The 19,821-nt window shown below is 38.8% G+C and overlaps 1 protein-coding gene across 3 annotated transcripts in view; it reads left to right on the top strand.

The window, feature by feature from the left end:
- SLC9A9 (solute carrier family 9 member A9) overlaps nucleotides 1-19,821 on the top strand; it is a 630,944-nt gene that overhangs the window by 235,532 nt on the left and 375,591 nt on the right. For all 3 annotated transcript variants that reach the window (XM_060011384.1, XM_060011385.1, XM_060011383.1), the window contains one exon: nucleotides 11,510-11,625. In XM_060011384.1, the coding sequence (XP_059867367.1) occupies nucleotides 11,510-11,625 (116 nt within the window). The remainder of the gene's footprint in view (nucleotides 1-11,509; nucleotides 11,626-19,821) is intronic.

Here is a 19,821-nt window from a genome sequence, read left to right as displayed (position 1 = left end):
TTTGATTAGTTGGTAAACTCTTTTATTAGTAGAGAAGCCCATGAGAACAATCTGTCTCTGATAGTTGATTTGAAATATTCCAAAAGAAATTCACTTTACAACTACAAAGGAATTTCAAGTAAGAAGTTGTATTACATGCATCAGAAGCAAAACAGACCATTGGAAACTCTCCATTCTAGATCAAAAAGTTTTCAAAAATATATTGACATGGTTGGAAAAGAAGAATCAGGGCAAGGAATTAATGTTTGATTTTCGTCACTCACAAGATGTATTGTTCATTCTATCTTGTCACCAATAATGATAATATATTTTAAAGCCATCAGTCAAACAGTGAATAGTGTAACATCCTACTTTGGGCTAAATATGTTTTAAACATCTACATTATTTATGAGCTTCCTACTTGCTGGAAAATTCATCTGATTGGGGAAAATCCTGAGAGTTGCATTTTCTGGTTATTTACATTCTGTTGCAACCAGCAGTTGGCTTTAGGGTTCCAAATGGTACAGCTGAAGAACATAAATATGCTTTAGGGAATATGAAAAGGGATGAGAAGTTTTCTGGGAATAATAGATTAGGCAAATTATATTCAAATCACAGGTTCTATTCCCTTTGCTGAAATCCTAGGCAGCAGAGCATCTGTGGTATCTGCCAGTTCTGGTAAAACCTCTTTAGGAGAAAACTGGCGTTCCAGTCCTGGCTCCCCTACCAGCCGAGTTCAGTGTGACTTTGACCAAGCCACTAACCTAGGTGAGTCGTGGTTTTTATATTTTTAAATAGGGATTCTGAGTTGAATAATTTTTTAAGTTTTTTTTTTTTTCCCCAGATCTAAACAACTGGTTCCACAGTGTTTTAGTTTCACATCTGAGGAAAAATGGTGGAGCAAATGCTGTGAGGTGGTAATAGGCTGCTAAGATCCTTGGGACGGTTACCTCATTTGTAAAAGTAGGATAATGGAGCTTGACTTTATCCACCTCCCAGGAAGGGTGAGAGCAAGTGAGGCAACAGTCATGCATGTGTTTTTAAAGATGAAAAGTAGTGGCTAAGGGCCTAACTATACAGGGCAGCAGGCTCCTCTCTTGCTGCTTTAGCCGGGATGAATTTCATAGTTAGATTTTGTACAAGCTCATTTGTTATTAATCAAAGATTATATGTATATATGTGTATACATATATGTGTGTGTGCATGTGTGCATTACACATGCACACACGTGTACATACACTTATTTGTACTGCCAATCAGAGCTTCTGAGTTGATATATTTCAGCCCAAAGCAAAGAAATGGGTTTTTTTATTTAACAGGCATAGTATTCCTTTAACAGACATGCAAATTTCTGCTAAGAGTAAAAAAAAATATTTAAAAAGAAAAGCTTGAAGATACCCTTTATCACTTTTGAAGACTCAGTAAAACTTTGCAGTGACCAGCCTCAGATGTGATGAGACCAAAGCAGTCACCCAGCTCTTTCCCTGTGTCAGTGAAGGGTGGGTCTCTGTACCTAGGACAGAAGTCTCCGTGGAGTTGTAAATCAAAGGCATAATGGAAGTCTGTTCAATTTTACATTTTACTGGGAGAGACATTCTTTCACTCCCTCTTCCCCACCTCTTTTTAAATTTTATTCTACAAAGAGCTCCAGATTGGAACTGAGAGGTAACAGTACCTTGAACCTTCATATGTTATTCAATAAGCCTCTTCACTCATCCACAAATCAGCAGGGAGACCAAGTCACCAGGCAGTGGGTAGTAAGTATTAGGTGCTTATCTGTATGTGAACCTGTATTAATTGCATCTCAGACAGGCTCCATGTGTGAATTCAGAGTGCTACCTAGAGTTTACCATTAGAGCCAGAATGTATACAAGAGTCTCAGTGATTTTGCTGAGTTAGCAGCATCCTCCTTTAGGGTCTCCTGCTCAAAGTGTGACATGGGACCCGCAGTATCAGCACCTGGGAGCTCATCAGAAAGGCAGAAGGCAGGCCACACTCTACTGGCTGATCCTTAGGTGACTGGTCTGTGCACTAGAGACATGATGTGATTTAGAACACTTGTTCTAGATCTGGCTGCATAGTGGAACAGTGGAAGAACTTAAAAAAATACTAATGCCTGTGTCCCACCTACAGAGATTCTGAGATACTTGGTCTGGGATGTAGCCTGGGCATCATGATTTTCAAAGCTCCCTATGTGATTCTAATATGCACCAAAATTGGAGAACCGTTGAATTAGACTATGTAGTAATTCATAGTGGAAGGATCCATCTCACTAAATTACCCAACTTTCATTGTCCACACCTCATGTGTTGCCACCCACTTGCTTTGGTGGCCCATGTTAACTTTTCCTTAGTGACCACCCCTTTACATGACTACAACTCGCGTCTGACCCCATTGGTCCTTCAAGAAATATGCACCTCCAGTGCTTTCTTCCCCCAGACCATAGTTCTCCTTTCCTCCCCTGAGCTATCCCTTTAGCTTTCTTACCAAACTTGTTATTTTTTACTTAGTAGTCCAGTTATTTACACACTTAGCTTGTCCCTTCTCTAGGAGCTATTAGCTCCTAGAGGGCAGAAGCCGTATCAGATTCATCTTTGTAACCTTTAGTATCTAGCAAGGTTGGGTAATGTGTGCATAATGGAGATGGGAACAGAGAGGGAAGAAGGCAGAACAGTCCAGATGTGCTGTCTTTCTTCAAATTAGTCAGGTAAGATAGGCACACAAAGAATGCATGAGTGGAATGTAGGATCTGGATGAAATAAAGAAGAGAGGTTTGTTAACCACATCAAAGGGTGGACAGTGGGGATACAAGTTGAAAGAGGAATGGCAGCAAGAGAGCAGTGATTATATCCAGTAAGTATTAGGCATGGTTTTCTGAAAGGAGAAGGCAGAGTGCCCAGGTTGTAGAGAGAGCTGAGATGACTCAGAGCACTGTAAGGGCCACGCATCCCTGGCTGCTGGCGTAGGCTGACAAACTGCAAGGGAGGTTGTCATTTAGGGTACCTGATGCTTTTAGTGAGTGTGACTGACTCCCACACTGCCTTCATTGTTCCTCTCAGTCTTCTCAAAAGCAATCCTATTTCACCCCTGGATGAGCCAGCATACTCCCAGAAAGTGGATCTGAGTAGACACACAATTAGGATGCCTGGTCAAGTTCTCACCTGTGTCTAGTTCACCTTTCAGTAAATCTCAACATCTTACTGCATTTCAGCATTGTGACTTCTGCTCATTCCAAATTCATGCTTGGGATTTATACCACATTTCCTCCAAGAACTATGAAGCACTTAACAGGAGGGAAGCTTGTTTCCCTGCAGGCAACTATGTAGGTTGCTATAGGGCCTCTGGGGAGGTCCAAGAAAGTGACAAGTTGACAGGCAAGTGAGCAGTAGAGTATGTGGAAAAATGGACTCACTTAACTTTGTTCCAAGGATCCCAAGGTCGCAAAGCCTCAGACCCCAGCCATGGTTAAAAAACAGTGTATTTCATCACAACCTCCTCTCTGCACCCTTTCCATTCTTGAAAAGACATGGTGACCATGTTTTCTTCTAGGCCCATAGGAAGCCTGATATAGAACTGACTTAAAGGGAAAATCATGGAAGGCATGGTGCTTTCCAAACCCTCTTACAGCCAAATTTGATGCCGAAAAGCAAGGTCTTCAAGGCATTCCTAACACTTAAAAAGCTGGTCCCATTATGTATCATGCTAAAAACATTCTTTCAGAAACAAAGAATATAGTAATTGACTTTTAAAATTTGGGAAGCCAAGGCAAAGATATCTTAAATTTTCTACACAGTGTCCTATACTAAAAAGTAGAAAGGAACATACATTTAAATCTCATTTCTATCCTTAGCTGGATTTCCTTGTCTGTAATATAAGATTCCTGATGGCTGCCCAACTGGTGTGTGTGTGGTGTGTGTGTGTGTGTGTGTGTGTGTGTGTGTGTGTGTGTGAAGATTTAAAAAATATAGAAAATGCACTCACATGGGAGCTCTACAGAGTAGGAACTCAAATGTTCATATGTTCATTGCCTTCCTCCTTCCCCCATTTTTATTCCTAACACTTTTATTCCTTAAAATTTCAGGGCCAGAGAGCCACCTACCCAATGACAGTTCAGCACCTTGAAAAGAATTAAAGTTCCATGGGGTTGGCAGCCAAGAAGAAAGTAGGAGAGTAGAAGCCATGGGGGTACAGTTGTCTTGTTGACGGCTTTCGCAAACAAAGTTTTTGATCGGTCAAATGTTCCGGCATAGAATTTCCCAGCCCTGACACACGCATTTATGCCCCTGACAGTGAACCCTCCCCTCATCTCTCCTCTTCCTCCTACCCCCACCCCCTTCCCTAACCAGCCTCCTCTTTCCACTTAGGGACAGAAAAGTTGGATACAACCTCTCCCTTCCTCTAATCCTCTCTCCCTCTACCCCTTTCAGAGGAAAGAGGATTAAGGGCAGGCAGTCTGCACTCTTCCTAGTTGCTGGTACAAGATAATCTGATAGAGGAACTGGACAGGAGCTCACTTGTCACCATAACAAAGCTGAGTGGGGCTTCACCCGATCCCCTATTTTCTTTTAACATGCCCACAAGCCACCCAGTTGATTCCTTCACCCTCCTCTCCTCAGCTTTCACTAAAACAGAAGGAACAAAGTCTTGGGACCGGTGGGAAAACTAGAATGGGCCAAGGGGTCATCTAGTGTATGAAATCTTAGTACCTGACTCAGCTACAGCAGGACCCACAGGCTTCGTGGGCTTCTTGGGGCCGAGCAGCCCACTCTGGGTGCTGAGATAAAGGCCATAAATAGAGTCACAGTTCAGTCAGGACAAGCCTTTCCCCGCCATCTCTGCAGTGGGTGGCAGATGGCATGTGGTTTCCTGGATTGCTAAAGGAGAGATTTCATTTTTTGGCCATTGTATTTTTATTGATCCAAGAAGAAACCACCTTCAGTAGGAACAGTTTTGCATTCTAGGGGAAGAAAATCAGTAGTTTGGGCATCTCACATATAGATAGGATATTGCTGGCAGTCTCCTTATTTGAGTGTATATTTCAGATTCATCAAATATGCCACCTTCCTCTCAAAGCCTTTCCTGAGTCCCCAAGAGAGCTGCTTCTCCTCTGCGAACTCAGTGCATTTGATCTGCAACTCACCTAGGACACGTAACACTTTCTATCACGTATTCTGCTTTTGTAGGTGACTTGTCTCTCCCTCCTGAGGATGGAAATCATGCCTGACTTATCTTTGCATTTCTCATAAGCCTTAGTAAAGGCTTTTATGATATTAAATACTATATATATAAATATATATATAGAGAGAGAATTTACTATCATATATATGTATGAGTTTATATATATATTAACATGTGTGTGTGTGTGTGTATACACACACACACACACACACACAAACTGAAAAACAGTGACAAAAGAGGAGAATCATTTCTTTGATACCTAGGAGCAAATGATCCTACAGACCCTTTAAGGCCCATATCGTTTCCCCTAAAATCAGACTCACCATCTCATGCCACTACTCTTGACAAAGCAGAATTCTTATTTTGTATCTCCTGTTTGTGAGCACCCATGAGATGTGAGCTTCTTCCCCACATATTTAAGATCAACTCAAGTCTCACCCTAAACCCCCTTCTGGAGACAGACCTGATTTCCCTCATAGCCAGACCTCCCAAAAGGATGGGTATGTTGCCTGTCTCAATTTCCTCATTTTTTCCATGGGCTCTTCAACCCATTCTAATCTCGCTTTAGCTCCCACATTCCTAATGACATTAAATGAATGGGCTCATTTGGCAATATTCAATCCTATGTATCATACCCTCCTTCTGGAAACACTCTTCTCTTGACTCTTGTGACACTCTACCAGATTTCCACTCATGTCTCTGTTGACCGATTCTTTGTATCCTCTTTTCCTCATCATCCCTACCTCATCTTCAAATGCTGGAGTTCCCAGGCATCAATCGTGGGCCCTCGTCCACTTTATGTTCTCTTCACATTTTCGTTCACACCCAACTCTGAATACCCAACAGGCTCACCAGCTTCTCAATCTCAACATTTCTCAAGTTGAACGTGTAATCTTTCCTATAAAATAAAGTCCCCCTTTATTGTTCCCAGCTAATAGAAGTGTGGACATGTGCAATCTGTACTTCTCTCCATAGGACTTAACCACAATACTGTTAAAATAATAAATTATAAATTAGCTAGTAAACATCTGGCTCCCCCAATAAAATATAAGCTCCCTGAGCGGAGGAATTATGTCTGTTGATACTTATTTGTTGAATGAATGAGTTAATGAGCAAATTAATGAATGCATGAGTGAATGAATTTGGCTAGGAGACCTTCCCAATTCCATCCACCCCAACATTAATAAATTATGAGTTCTCTCATGGAAACAGAGAGCAGATAGGTGGCTGCCAGGGGCAGGGGGCAAGGGGGAGGTGGGAGAAGTGAGTGAAGATGGTCAAAGGGTGCAAACTTCCAGTTATAAGATGACTGGGGATGTAATGTATATCATGGTGACTATCGTTAATAATGCTATCTTGTATATTTGAAAGTTGCTAAGAGAGTAGGTCTTAAAAGTTCTCGCCACATACAAAAGTATGATAACTGTGGGGTGATGGATATGCTAACTAACCTTATTGTGGTAATTATTTTGCAATACATACATACATCAAATCATCATATTGTATAACTTAAACTGACACAATGTTATATGTGAATTGTATCTCAGTAAAGCTGTAAAGAAAAAGAATTTATGGGGCTTCCCTGGTGGTGCAGTGGTTGGGAGTCCGCCTGCCGATGCAGGGGACGCGGGTTCGTGCCCCAGTCCGGGAGGATCCCGCATGCCGGGGAGCGGCTGGGCACATGAGCCATGGCCGCTGGGCCTGCGCGTCCAGAGCCTGTGCTCTGCGACGGGAGGGGCCGCAGCAGTGAGAGGCCTGCGTACCGCCAAAAATAAAAGAATTTATGACTTCTCTAGTGGGGTATTGCTCTTGAATGCATGCCCCAGAAAAAAAAAGAAACTGTGAGATTGAAACTATCCGTAAAATGTGAACAAATAAATAAAGATGCTTATCCAGAGGAAATGTTTGAGTATAGAAATCAGAAATTTAGGTGCAGATTATAATCTTTGTTTTGCTATCAGAGCCTGTTGGTGCTGGGCTTTCCCACTGCAGAGTGAGGTCCATGTAATGGTCTGTTTCACAAGCTTTCACAGGCAGGAATGTGGCTCTTCTGACAGTTAACAGGCCTGGTCCACACAGCTGTTTCCAAACTGACAGCAATTCCCCTTGCGTATCTCTAGCAATTCAAAAAAACTGCTTTTTCCAGTAGATCTATTCATAGCTTGATCAAGACTATTTTTAAAAAAGAAGATGTATTCTTTTTAAAAAATACTGAGAGAGACTAAGATGGCATACTTAAAAATCATCCAAGCAATTGAGCCTTCTGGAACTTTTTGTTTTGAAACATTTTTGCAACATGCCTTTAGGTGTGGAACTTTAATAGTGTGAAACAAGCTCATGAAATTTAAAATCAGTACGTGTGTCACAAACACTCAATAAAGTGAGTATGTGGAGCATTGTGTAGGACATTTCTTCAAATTCTCTTTTACCCAATGCCTTCTATAAGTGACATGACTGCCATCCTGTGAAACTCTACTCTTTGAAGGCGGGTCATGGATTTGCACCTTTGTATCCTCTGTAGCATAAGCACTCTGCTTTTTAAAGAATAGCACTAAGTGGATATTTGTTGAAATCAATGTTATCAGCAATTTTGCTTTTTATATGGCAGTTCTGCTTCTGCCCATCCCTGTGACCTGGGCTGTCCCTAAGCACAGGCTGACCCCAGAAGGACATCTCACTTGGGTCCACCATCTTCACAGCATTGCGTGCACTGGAATTCACTGGCTTCCCTCTCCCCATCAGACCACATCTTTCCTGTATCCTGAGCCATCTGAAATAGTTTCTGTGAAGTGCTGATGGAACATACCACCCTGTGGGAATGTGGTGGTTGCTAATGGGTTCATTTATTTATCCTCCCAGTTAATACAGTTATAATTAGTTAGTTACAATAATGTAGCAACAATAACAATAGCTAGTTATTTAAAAAAAGTGCCTGTCACATAATAGATACACACTAATTATTGACATTATAATTATCAGTGACAATGCCCATTGTTATTGGTAATAATAACAAAATGATCATACTGAGCTCATACTACACTGGGCTTTTTCTGTTTTTCTTGCTTTTTAAGGTATTATCTCAAGGAAGATATTGGAATTATAGTTATTTTGTGTCCAGGGGTTGACTTGGAGTAAACAAATCATTTACTTTCTTTTTTTAAAAAAACAAACTGTGTGTATAGGGGTATGTGTATATGTGTGTGCATGTGTGTGTGTGTGTGTACATGCACATGTGTTTCTCTTGATTTCACAACAATTCCGAATCTCTATAGAATGGTGGTTGTGTATGCAGGTTTTGACATCCAACTGCCTGGGTTCAAATCCAGCTCTGTCATAAGCTAACTTCTGTGACCTTAGGCAACTTATTTACCCTCTCTGAATCCTGATTTTCACCTTTGTAAAAAGGAATAATTATAGTACCTAACTCAAGTATTATGAAGATTAAATGACATAATGAATGTCATGTCACATAATAGCACTCACTAATGTACATTGTTATTTTTTTATTATGACTGTTATTTAGAAAGAACTGAAAATGCAGAATAGGAAAAAAGAAAATAGTCACATGTCACTTTATAACCACTATTAACATCCCAGACTATATGCTTCTGACCTTTTTCTGTTTATATGTGTGCTTAAATATATTCAATTTTTATAAAATTAGAAATTATTATATATTACCACTTTATAATTTGCTTTATCAATTTACTTTTCTATGCCTAATATACACTCTTGTATATAGTATTAATAGCTGCATATTAGTTCGTTATATGTGTAATTTATTCACTGGACATTTAGATTGCTTTGAATTTTTCACTCATGAATAGTAATAATCTGAAATAAACTAAATAACTTCTGGTGTGTATTCAGATTAATTTCTTGGCAAAAATTCATAGAAAATCATTTAATAAGCTACAGAATATAAAAAATTTAATACTTTAAAAATAAATTGTCAAATTGGCTTTTATAAAGACTTTAATTTTATTTTCATCAATAGTATATGAGGCTTCTAGTTTCCAAGTAATCTCCCCAAGCCTGGGTAATATATATGCATGCATATATTTTTTTTATCTTACCCAATCTAATGGGTTCTGTAGGGGAATATGGGGCAAGTCATTTTAATTCTGAGGCTCAGATTCCTAACTTGTAAAATTAACTAATGGGTATAGAATTCAGAAATATAGTCATAGGTCATAAAGTTGATACTGATTCCAGAGCCTATCCATGCCCCATATTGGAAGTGTAGCTCAAATGGGAAAGAACTGTGGTGAAGTCAGGTTAACACCAGGTGGGGCTAAAGGGATGACTCTCGGAGAGCATTTCCCTGGTAATGTTGTGACTGTCCAGAAAGTCTCAGTGTTCATCAGACCTGCAAATTCTAATTCAGAGGGTGATGCGGATAACATATATAATTAAAATCTATGATTATATTTATTGCCATCTGCCTTGCTATAAACGACATGCTCCATAAGGACAGGGATCTTTGTCTTGTTCACTGATGTATTCTAAACACCTAGCACAGAGCCTGACAATAGTAGGGGTTCAGTAATAAATATCTATTGAATAAACAAGGCTGAATGACTCTACTCTTAACCTGTCCAGAGGCTGCATACCCTGGTAACCAGCAGAATGCCCTCCCCAAGATAAGTGTAGGTGAGCTGCCATGATTGAGGCCTCTTCCCAGAAACAATTGCTATGTCGCATGACACAGGCTTTCTCAGATACGTTAACACTTGCAGCCTAGTTACGCTTCAGCCTCCCCTGCTAGAATCCACACACTTCACAGCAATATTGGGTCTCTGCTCGAACCCATGTGGTTGTCTTAATAGTTCAGCTCATGGGTAGTAGTATCTCCAAGTTCTTGGGGATACTCCGTTGCTGCACCTTTGTCCTATATAGAACAACCACCTTATGGACTAGTTAAGAGTATACTGTATGAGATAACATATAATGTACAATATGGAACTGTTCATGTAGGCAATATGATGTAGGAATTAAAAGCCCGGGATCTGGAGTCAAATTTCTCAGTTCAAGTCTGGGTTCCACAATTTAATAGCTGTGTCACCTCGAGCAAGTTACTTGATCACACAGTGTTCAGTTTTCTCATCTGTAAAATGCAAATAGTACCTACCTTGTAGGATCAATGTGTGGATGAAATGAGTTAAAACATGTGAAGAAATAGATATAGAAAGTGAATATTACCTATTTTGATAATTACTATTAGCAGTCATAATCTCATTGAGAATTTACTATGTGTCAAAACCCAAATTTATATTACCTCAGATAATCCTTAAAACAGCTCTGTAGACTAACCATAATTCTTTTCCCTACCTCAGAAGGTTTTAGTAATGCCCTAAAATCACATAACTAGTAAGTGGTAGAAACTGGATTTAAATGCAGGTGTGTCTGAAATATTCTCTCATAGAGAAATTTTTCATAAGAGAATTTGAAATATCCGCATTCTCATTGTCATTAAAATTTCGAATATCTGATTTCTAGTCTTTTTAGTCATGCTCACAACCCTAGAACATTTTTCAAGAAACTAATTTAAATACGTGTGAATATCTAAGCAGCAGTCTATTGGTCTGAGAGTCAGTGGTTTCTAAGGACTCTTACAGTCACTTTCAGTGATTCTACCGTGGTCCAGTTCACCAATTTTTGTGTTTCCTCCACTAGGATTTAGAAAAATCAGTTCATTAAATACAATTTAAAACCTATAGGGTGGCAAATGATGACCAAAACAGATAATTTGCATTCCATGGGTTTGGTAAACATAATCTCATGAAAAGAATGGCTTTCTTTGCAAGATCAAAATGTAACCATTTCAAGATTCACTTTCAACTATGTGTTGAAGTTACAGGCGCTCTAAGCCTAACAGTGATTCTCTACCTGGTGTGGAAGTGTCCTGACACCACCAGTAGTAGAGACTCATCTATTGTAAAGTAACTGGTTGACTGAGTGCCCTGTGAGTGGCCAGTATCCTTCTCATCACAGTGACAGACTTGAAACTTGAACCCTTTTCAGACACCCTAGCAGACAAAACAGTAAAACTGAAAAGCAATCCATTTACAGATGTCAACCCAGCCACTATATTTGTGGGTATGATTTGCTATGCCATATTTCACAGGTAATTTTTTATATCCTTGAGATTTGTTTTCACTGAAGTACACTATAAAATGTTCTTTTACCTTTTGCCAGGTGAATAAACTGTGATATTTGGTACGGTGTACTGAGAACTAGCATGGCTACAAATAGGCAGAATAGTGGTAATTTGTGCCTCATGCTTATTCAGGAAGCCCATTAGAATGTCAGCTATGTTGATGTTTGAAGATCATATTTTTCTCTTCAACAGGTTAATTATGTATGGCTTTGTGAAGGCCATGGTATATGCTGACCAGCTGAAAAATGGAGACTTTCATTTCACTGACTGTTTGTTTTTTGGTTCACTGATGTCTGCTACAGATCCAGGTAATTGCCCAAATGATATGTTGCCTTCTTTCTAAGAGTCAAACATTTAAATTGAAGTTTTCTCTAATGACCATCACCCGAGTCTACATAATAATATTCCTTATTCCTTTTCACTTGCAGTTGACATATCTGTTAGTGATTACAAAAAAAAAAGAAAAGAAACAGGTGAATATTCTAACACCTCTCAAAAAATAGTTCTGAAATCAATTTCAGTAATGGGAAAGACTCTTTAAAATTCATTACTGTTTATTTCTGTAGAATATGTAGCCATTTTGAGCTGTGGTCCTTAATTTCTCTCTATTTAACTTTCTTCTTTCAAAAATGCTCTATTGGGGCTTCCCTGGTGGTGCAGTGGTTGAGAGTCCGCCTGCCAATGCAGGAGACACGGGTTTGTGCCCAGGTCCGGGAAGATCCCACATGGCACAGAGCGGCTGGGTCCGTAAGCCATGGCCACTGAGCCTGTGCGTCCGGAGCCTGGTGCTCCGCAATGGGAGAGGCCACAACAGTGAGAGGCCCACGTACTGCAAAAAAAAAAAAAAGCTCAATTGAATTAAATGGTAAAAAATAATTTTTAAAATTGTTTACTATGTAACGTTTTAAACATATTAAACATATGGAGAATAATAAAAAGAATTGTCATATACCCTTAAAATTAGCAAATTATGATGATTATCAAATATGGCCAATGTTTTTATGTATACCCTTCTATACTCCTTCTCACTATGACTGAATTATGTTAAAGCAAATCCTAGACAGCATATCATTTTATTTGTAAATGTTTTGAAAAATGACCATTGTCATAATGAAACCTAAAAATATTTATAATCTTTTTTAATATTATCAGAGAGCTAGCCTCTGTTCAAATAGCCCCAATTGTCTTTTTGTCATTATCATTATTAGTTTGTGTAGTAGTTTGTACAAATTAGGACCCAAATAAGGGCTACACATTACAATTGGTGGATACGACTATTGAGTTTCTTTTAATCTATATGTTCCCCTTCCATCTTCTATTTTTCTTGTCACTTATTTGTTGGAAAAAAAGGCAAATTGTCTCATGGTTGAATTAAATATGGTTGCTTAAAATGTTCCTCTAGCTTCTGTATTTCTTGTAAACTGATGGTTAAATCTAGAGGTTCAATCAGATCAGCGTTCATCTTTTTTGGCAAGATTACTTGCTTGGGGCTTCCCTGGTGGCGCAGTGGTTGAGAGTCTGCCTGCCGATGCAGGGGACGAGGGTTCGTGCCCCGGTCCGGGAAGATCCCACATGCCGCGGAGCGGCTGGACCCGTGAGCCATGGCCGCTGAGCCTGCGCGTCCGGAGCCTGTGCTCCGCAACGGGAGAGGCCACAACAGTGAGAGGCCCGTGTACCGCAAAAAAAAAAAAAAAAAAAAAAAAAAAAAAGAGAGAGATTACTTGCTTGCTATGAATCTCTATAGCATCACATCAGGAAGCACATACTGTTTAGTGACTCACCTGTCAGCCTGATCCATCACACTACTGAATTGCTACTCCGGCAAAGACCACCAGAACACACCTGTAGTTGAACAAGATGTGTTTATTACATGTTGTAATGAAGAGAATGCTCACCAGAGGAACCATGGGACATCTCAGAGAGTGTTAGAAAGGACTTGTTATAGGACTTGGGCTTATGCTTGGTGATTTTAGGGAAGGCTTAAGGAATTGGGGCTGGGGCTCTGGATTAGATGCTGTCAGAAAGCATGAGTGATTGGGCATTTTAGTAAGTCTTATCCGGCAGGAGGAAAGACTGAATAGAGCCTAAGGCTACAATTTGTAAAGAAGCCGTGCCACTTATAATAGCCAAGATAGGGATGTTGTGGTTTGGAGAGTGTTCATTTTTTGTGTTTAGATGTGATTACACAGTAGGCTTGTTTTTGTCCTGATCCATCATGGTCACAGAGTAAACCTGTCTGATGTTTTCTGTGAAATTGTTTACATTCAACAAGAGAACAACAAAACCCAGCTGATAGTACCAGGCCAGCTCCCGGATACTAGGGGCTGCTCTTCTCTTTCTTAGAATGGCCCTCTGACCAGCAGTATTGGCACCATGCGGTAGCTTGTTTTAAATGCAGAATCTCAGGCTCAACTCCAGAACTACTGAATCAGGTTCTAGAATTTAATATCCTCAAGTGGTTTATATGCACAGTAAAGTTTGAGAAGCTCTTAATGTTAGACTTCCCCATTTTAGCTAATGGCTTTAGTACCTGTTGATGGTTATGCTTAGTCTAGAATTTGTTAGGGGTTACAAACTAGTGGTATGCTAATTCTGTCCTGCATTTTGCATGTATTAGCTGGTACTCTCCTGAAAGAAGCAGTTTTCCAGATCAACTTTTTGAGTACCCTGTGATAATTATTTGAATAAAAAATCAGGATAAATTATTTATTCTTTTTGTTTACTTACTAATGTTCTAATTTTCAAAATAATGAGTTGTTTATCATCTCCCACATATGATCAGGGAGGTGGTTTGGGGCTTTTTTAAAGTATCATATCAACACATGGATTTAAACATAGTTGATATGTTTCAATCTACTATTGCAATTATACTTTTTGAACAAAATATTCCATCTTTGACAACTGGGAGCCTCTTCAAGTTTCTCCTATATCCTTTCGCCACAAACCCAATAGTCTCTCGTAGATTTCTTGTTTTGGAGCAGGACTAGATGTTCCAACCTTATTTTGTATGTTTCCTGTACCCTGACTTAGAACCAGACATTTCTCTAAGAAGACTTGGTTCTTTCTAAGCGGGAAATTTATTTAGAGAACAAAATGTGGACACTGGGTGTTTTCATTACTATTGTATTGGTCATTGTTTCTACATATTTTTATTTGTTTTGAAGGAGAAATAATATCACAAATTCATATTAATATTGTTACTTCCAATTTAGGATTATAGAAATTTTACTTAACTGCCTTGAATTTATTTTGCATTTAAATTTTTCTTCTGCCTACTTTTCTTCTTTCTATTACATTAATATAATTTCTTACTTCCTTTAAATGTATATTTTCAAATTTACAGTGCACATATTATTACTAAAAATATGATTATTGAAAACTGCTTAGATTACATTGTGGTTCTTTTTAACCTTTGTGTATATGCCACTAGGATGAACAGTTAAAAATTACTCTGTTTTAAGAGCTCTTGAAATAATCCTCTGTGTGGGTAAGCCACAAGTCAACTATACAATAATGTTCATTTGTTTCATTTTGCTTTTAATTGTTGTTTTAAACTTAGATTAAATATCTACAGAATTCCAAAATGAAAACCATAGGACAAAAGAAGAGAAATCTAACTTCTAGACCTGTCCTCTCTATCCTAATTTTTCAACCATTTTGGTTGGTTTTTAGTTTACGCTTCTATTTTTATTTTTTTAACATCTTTATTAGAGTAAAATTGCTTTACAATGTTGTGTTAGTTTCTGCTGTATAACAAAGTTAATCAGCTATACGTATACATATATCCCCATACCCCTTCCCTCTTGCGTCTGACTCCCACCCTCCCTATCCCACCCCTCTAGGTGGTCACAAAGCACCAAGCTGACCACCCTGTGCTATGCGGCTGCTTCCCACTAGCTATCTATTTTACATTTGGTAGTGTATATATGTCCATGCCACTCTCTCACCTCACCCCAGCTTATCCTTCCTCTCCCCATGTCCTCAAGTCCATTCTCTACGTCTGCATCTTTATTCCTGTTCTGCCCCTAGGTTCATCAGAACCACTTTTTTTTTTAGATTCCATATATATGTGTTAGCATACGGTATTTGTTTTTCTCTTTCTGATTTACTTCACTCTGTATGACAGACTCTAGGTCCATCCACCTCACTACAAATAACTCAATTTCGCTTCTTTGTATGGCTGAATAATATTCTATTGTATATATGTGCCACATCTTCTTTATCCATTCACCTGTCGATAGATACTTAGGTTGCTTCAACATCCTGGCTATTGTAAATAGTGCTGCCGTGAACATTGTGGTACATGTCTCTTTTTGAATTATGGTTTTCTCAGGGTATATGCCTAGCAGTGGGATTGCTGGGTCATATGGTAGTTCTATTTTTAATTTTTTTTTTTTTTTTTTTGCGGGGGTTCGCGGGCCTCTCACTGTTGTGGCCTCTCCCCTTGCGGAGCACAGGCTCTGGACGCGCAGGCTCAGCAGCCATGGCTCACGGGCCCAGCCGCTCCACGGCATGTGGGATCTTCCTAGACCAGGGCACGAACCCGTGTCCCCTGCATTGGCAGGCGGACTCTCAACCACTGCGCCACCAGGGAAGCCCTATTTTTAATTTTTTAAGGAACCTCCATACTCTTCTCCATAGTAGCTGTATCAATTGACATTCCCACCAATAGTGCAAAAGGGTTCCCTTTTCTCCACACCCTCTCCAGTATTTATTGTTTGTAGAGTTTTTGATGATGGCCATTCTGACTGGTGTGAGGTGATACCTCGTTGTAGTTTTGATTTTCATTTCTCTAATGATTGGTGATGTTGAGCATCTTTTCATGTGTTTATTGGAAACCTGTATATCTTCTTTGGAGAAAAATCTATTTAGGTCTTCTGCCCATTTTAGATTGGGTTGTTTGTTTTTTTGTTATTGAGCTGCATGAGCTGCTTGTATATTTTGGAGATTAATCCTTTGTCAGTTGCTTTGTTTGCAAATATTTTCTCCCATTCTGAGGGTTGTCTTTTTGTCTTGTTTATGGTTTCCTTTGCTGTGCAAAAGCTTTGAAGTTTCATTAGGTCCCATTGGTTTATTTTTGTTTTTATTTCCATTTCTCTAGGAGGTGGGTCAAAAAGGATCCTGCTGTGATTTATGTCGTAGAGTGTTCTGCCTATGTTTTCCTCTAAGAGTTTGATAGTGTCTGGCCTTACATTTGGTATGCTTCTATTTTTAACTCTAAGCAAACAAACATGAACACGCTCGACTATATACTACAGCACACATGGTTCATCACCTTGCTCTTCTTTAATTAACAGTATTTTGAAGAGTAATCCATAGCAACATATTAAGAGTTTTCTCATTTTCTTTTATAGCTGCAGAGTATTCCATAGTTTATTCAACCAGTTGCCTGTTAATGGACATTTGGGTTTTTTGTCTTTTGCAATTATGAATGATGTTACAGTTAATAACTTTAAAATTAATAGCTTTCCACATTTTGCTCCTGTTTCTTTGGGATAGATTTGTAGAAACGGGTTAAAAGGTATTTGTAATTTCCTAGATGCCAATTTCCTCCCCATAAAGTTTGTACCATTTCGCCTTCACACCAGCAATGTATGACAGTATCTGTTCTGTACAGCCTTGCCAATGCAGAATTCTGTTACAGTTTTGGGTTTTTGCCCATACAATAAGTGAGGATTTGTATCTCTCTGTGGCTTGACTTAATATTTCTCTTAATATGAGTAATATATGTTTAGGGAACATATGCATTTTTTTTCTGAAAAGCAGATGTTTATAAGATGCCCTTTTCCAGTAGGGTTGTTGATCTTTTCTTTTTCATGCTTCTGAAGTCCTTAATATACTAGGGATATTAACCCTTTGTCTGTAATATAAGTTACAAATATATTTTGCACATTTTTGTCTGTCTTATTTTGCTTATGGGATGGGGGAGGAAAAAGCAGTTTTTAATGTATGATGTTGACCTGCTCTCTGGAAGAGGATGAAATGAAAGTATGTCTCAGATTTAGAACCCGTGGTGTCGATTAGAAGATCAGAGTCCCAGAGTGGTGTACAGGGAGAGACTGTTCCATCTCCAGGCCTAGAGAAGACCTGGCCGCTAAATCATTGCTGGAACATTTCATGCTACCATCCCCCAAACCCAGGGAAATGCAGAAGTCCCTTGGCATCCACGGAAATGGGGCCTCAAGTAAATTATTTTCAATCCATCAGTGATTTCTAGTTAGTTCAGGTTGTTCTCTTCTGCCATATATGGATACTTTGCTTTTCATGGTCAGGTCCCATTTTAGGTCACCTGTGCACAAATCTGCATTTTGAAAAGCACTGCATCCATTGTTTCTTGGTCCCCATGCTAATGGCCAAGTTGTTGCATTTTATGGAGTGATTCAGCCAGCTCCAAGTGTGTGGTGTTCAAGCTTTGCTCCTTCTGTGACTAGTGATATTCCTGAGGTTATGTTTACATGACACAGGAAAACTGACTGAAATAGAAAAAAAATAATCTAGCTCAGTAAGATGGTTATTTATCTACATTGTATCAAACAACTGAGCTGACTGAATTTTTTGAAATGCAGAATTGACTCACAGCCATAACGAGAATCCTGGGAACCAAGTCCACTTTCCAAGTCTGGCACAGACCAGCTGTACAACTTTGGGCACCACTTAGCCTCTCTAGATTTTATGGGTTACTGAAAGTGGAAGGTATGTGATCTCATCTTTTCCAACCCCTTCATTTTACAGATGAAGAAACTGACTTTTCATCTGTAAAATGAAAAGTTTCGACTAGAGGCCTTTCCAGCTCTAACATTTGGTGCTTATTTCTGTGAGACTGTTTTTTGTTTTTTTGTTTTTAATTTTATTTTTAAACAAGTTTTTGTTTCAAAGTAGTTAAAAGTGAACCCAAAGCCCTCCACCCAGACATTTGGGGGTTCTTACGCCAACTCAGCAAATGTTAGAGAAGGTCTCACATAGCAGAGACCCACACGTGAACAGGAATACTTAAGCACCCTTTTCTTCTGGGAGCTAATTGTTATATTAAAACACACTGAACCTACTCTCTGCTAAATTGGTGCTATTTAAGATCTTCAACAACCTTTAAACACCTAGTTAATCTTACCCTACAATTATTCATTTATTGCCTAAGTTATTGTGACTCACTAATTTATGAAAGAGAACCTGTGCTCTCCAGGTCTGATTTTTCATGGCCTTCTTTAAATTAATTCTCTCCCATTTAGCCTTAGCTAAATCTCAGCGAGGTATTATTAACTATTCATATTTTTCTTTTACAGTTACGTATTTAGACTTAAATCTAATTCTTCCTGCACATTTCAGACTCTCTTCAGCCAGTTTTCAGTTTACCTCCAGTTAGGGTGATTTAGATATTATTTGATTGATTTAGTTTCCTCCTTTCCTCACTGATAAAGATCTTGCTGCTGATGTAAACATCATCAGCATCCCTTAACAGAAAGAGTGGATAACTAAAGGCAGAGCCCCCAAAGAGACCATGTATGATAAACTGCAGGGTATGGGAAGAGAGAAGTACTTGCAGGGCTTGATCGATAAACACACATCTTCAGGTGTGTTTAGACAAGGAAAAATAGGAGAATGGGGGAGGGGAGAGAAACAATCAACAAAATGGTAATAGAGTAAGAGACCCAACGACTGGAAATAGATGCTATAGTTAATATCCCTCTTTTTACAAATGGCCAAAGCCCATTAGGAGTCTCTCCGACTTCATACTATCCTCCTGTCTCTTTCATCACTGACTTGGGTCCCAGTTTGGTATATTTAGATTATCCAAGATAACGATTTTTATTATTAAGACTGAAATATCCCTTTATATGGAGTGAGTGACATAGAGAGGTCCTTAAGGTATGTAAAGATACTTGGGAATCCCACTATACCCATGTGCTATTCCTTAAACACACCAGTCTTTTTTTTATTATTATTATTCAAGTATAGTCAATTTACAATATTAGTTTCAGGTGTACACCATCGTGATTCAATATTTTAATATACTCCATTTAAAGTTATTACAAAATAATAGTTATAGTTCCCTGTGCTGTACAATATATCCTTGTTTCTTATTTATTTTATACATATTAGTTTGTATCTCTTAATACCATACCCCTATCTTGCCCCTCCCCCTTTTCTCCCCACTGGTAAACACTAGCTTGTTCTCTATATCTGAGTCTGTTTCTGTTTTTTTATATACGTTCATCTGTTTTATTTTTTAGAGTCCACATATAAGTGATAACATGGTGTATTTGTCTTTCTCTGTCTGACATTTCACTAAGCATGATACCCTCTAGGTCCATCCACATTGTTGCAAATGGCAGAATTTTATTCTTTTTTTATGGCCAAGCAATATTCCATTGTGTATATATACCACATCTTTATCCATTTGTATGTTGATGGACACTTAGGTTGCTTCCATATCTTGGCTATTGTAAATAATGCTGCTATGAACATCGGCGTACATGTATCTTTCGGAATTAGCGTTTTCATTTTCT

The sequence above is a fragment of the Delphinus delphis genome, chromosome 4 (genome assembly GCF_949987515.2).
Source record: "Delphinus delphis chromosome 4, mDelDel1.2, whole genome shotgun sequence".
Taxonomy (NCBI): Eukaryota; Metazoa; Chordata; class Mammalia; order Artiodactyla; family Delphinidae; genus Delphinus; species Delphinus delphis.
The sequence above is the reverse complement of the archived record's forward strand: the minus strand, read 5'-3'. Positions and strand labels throughout refer to the sequence as shown.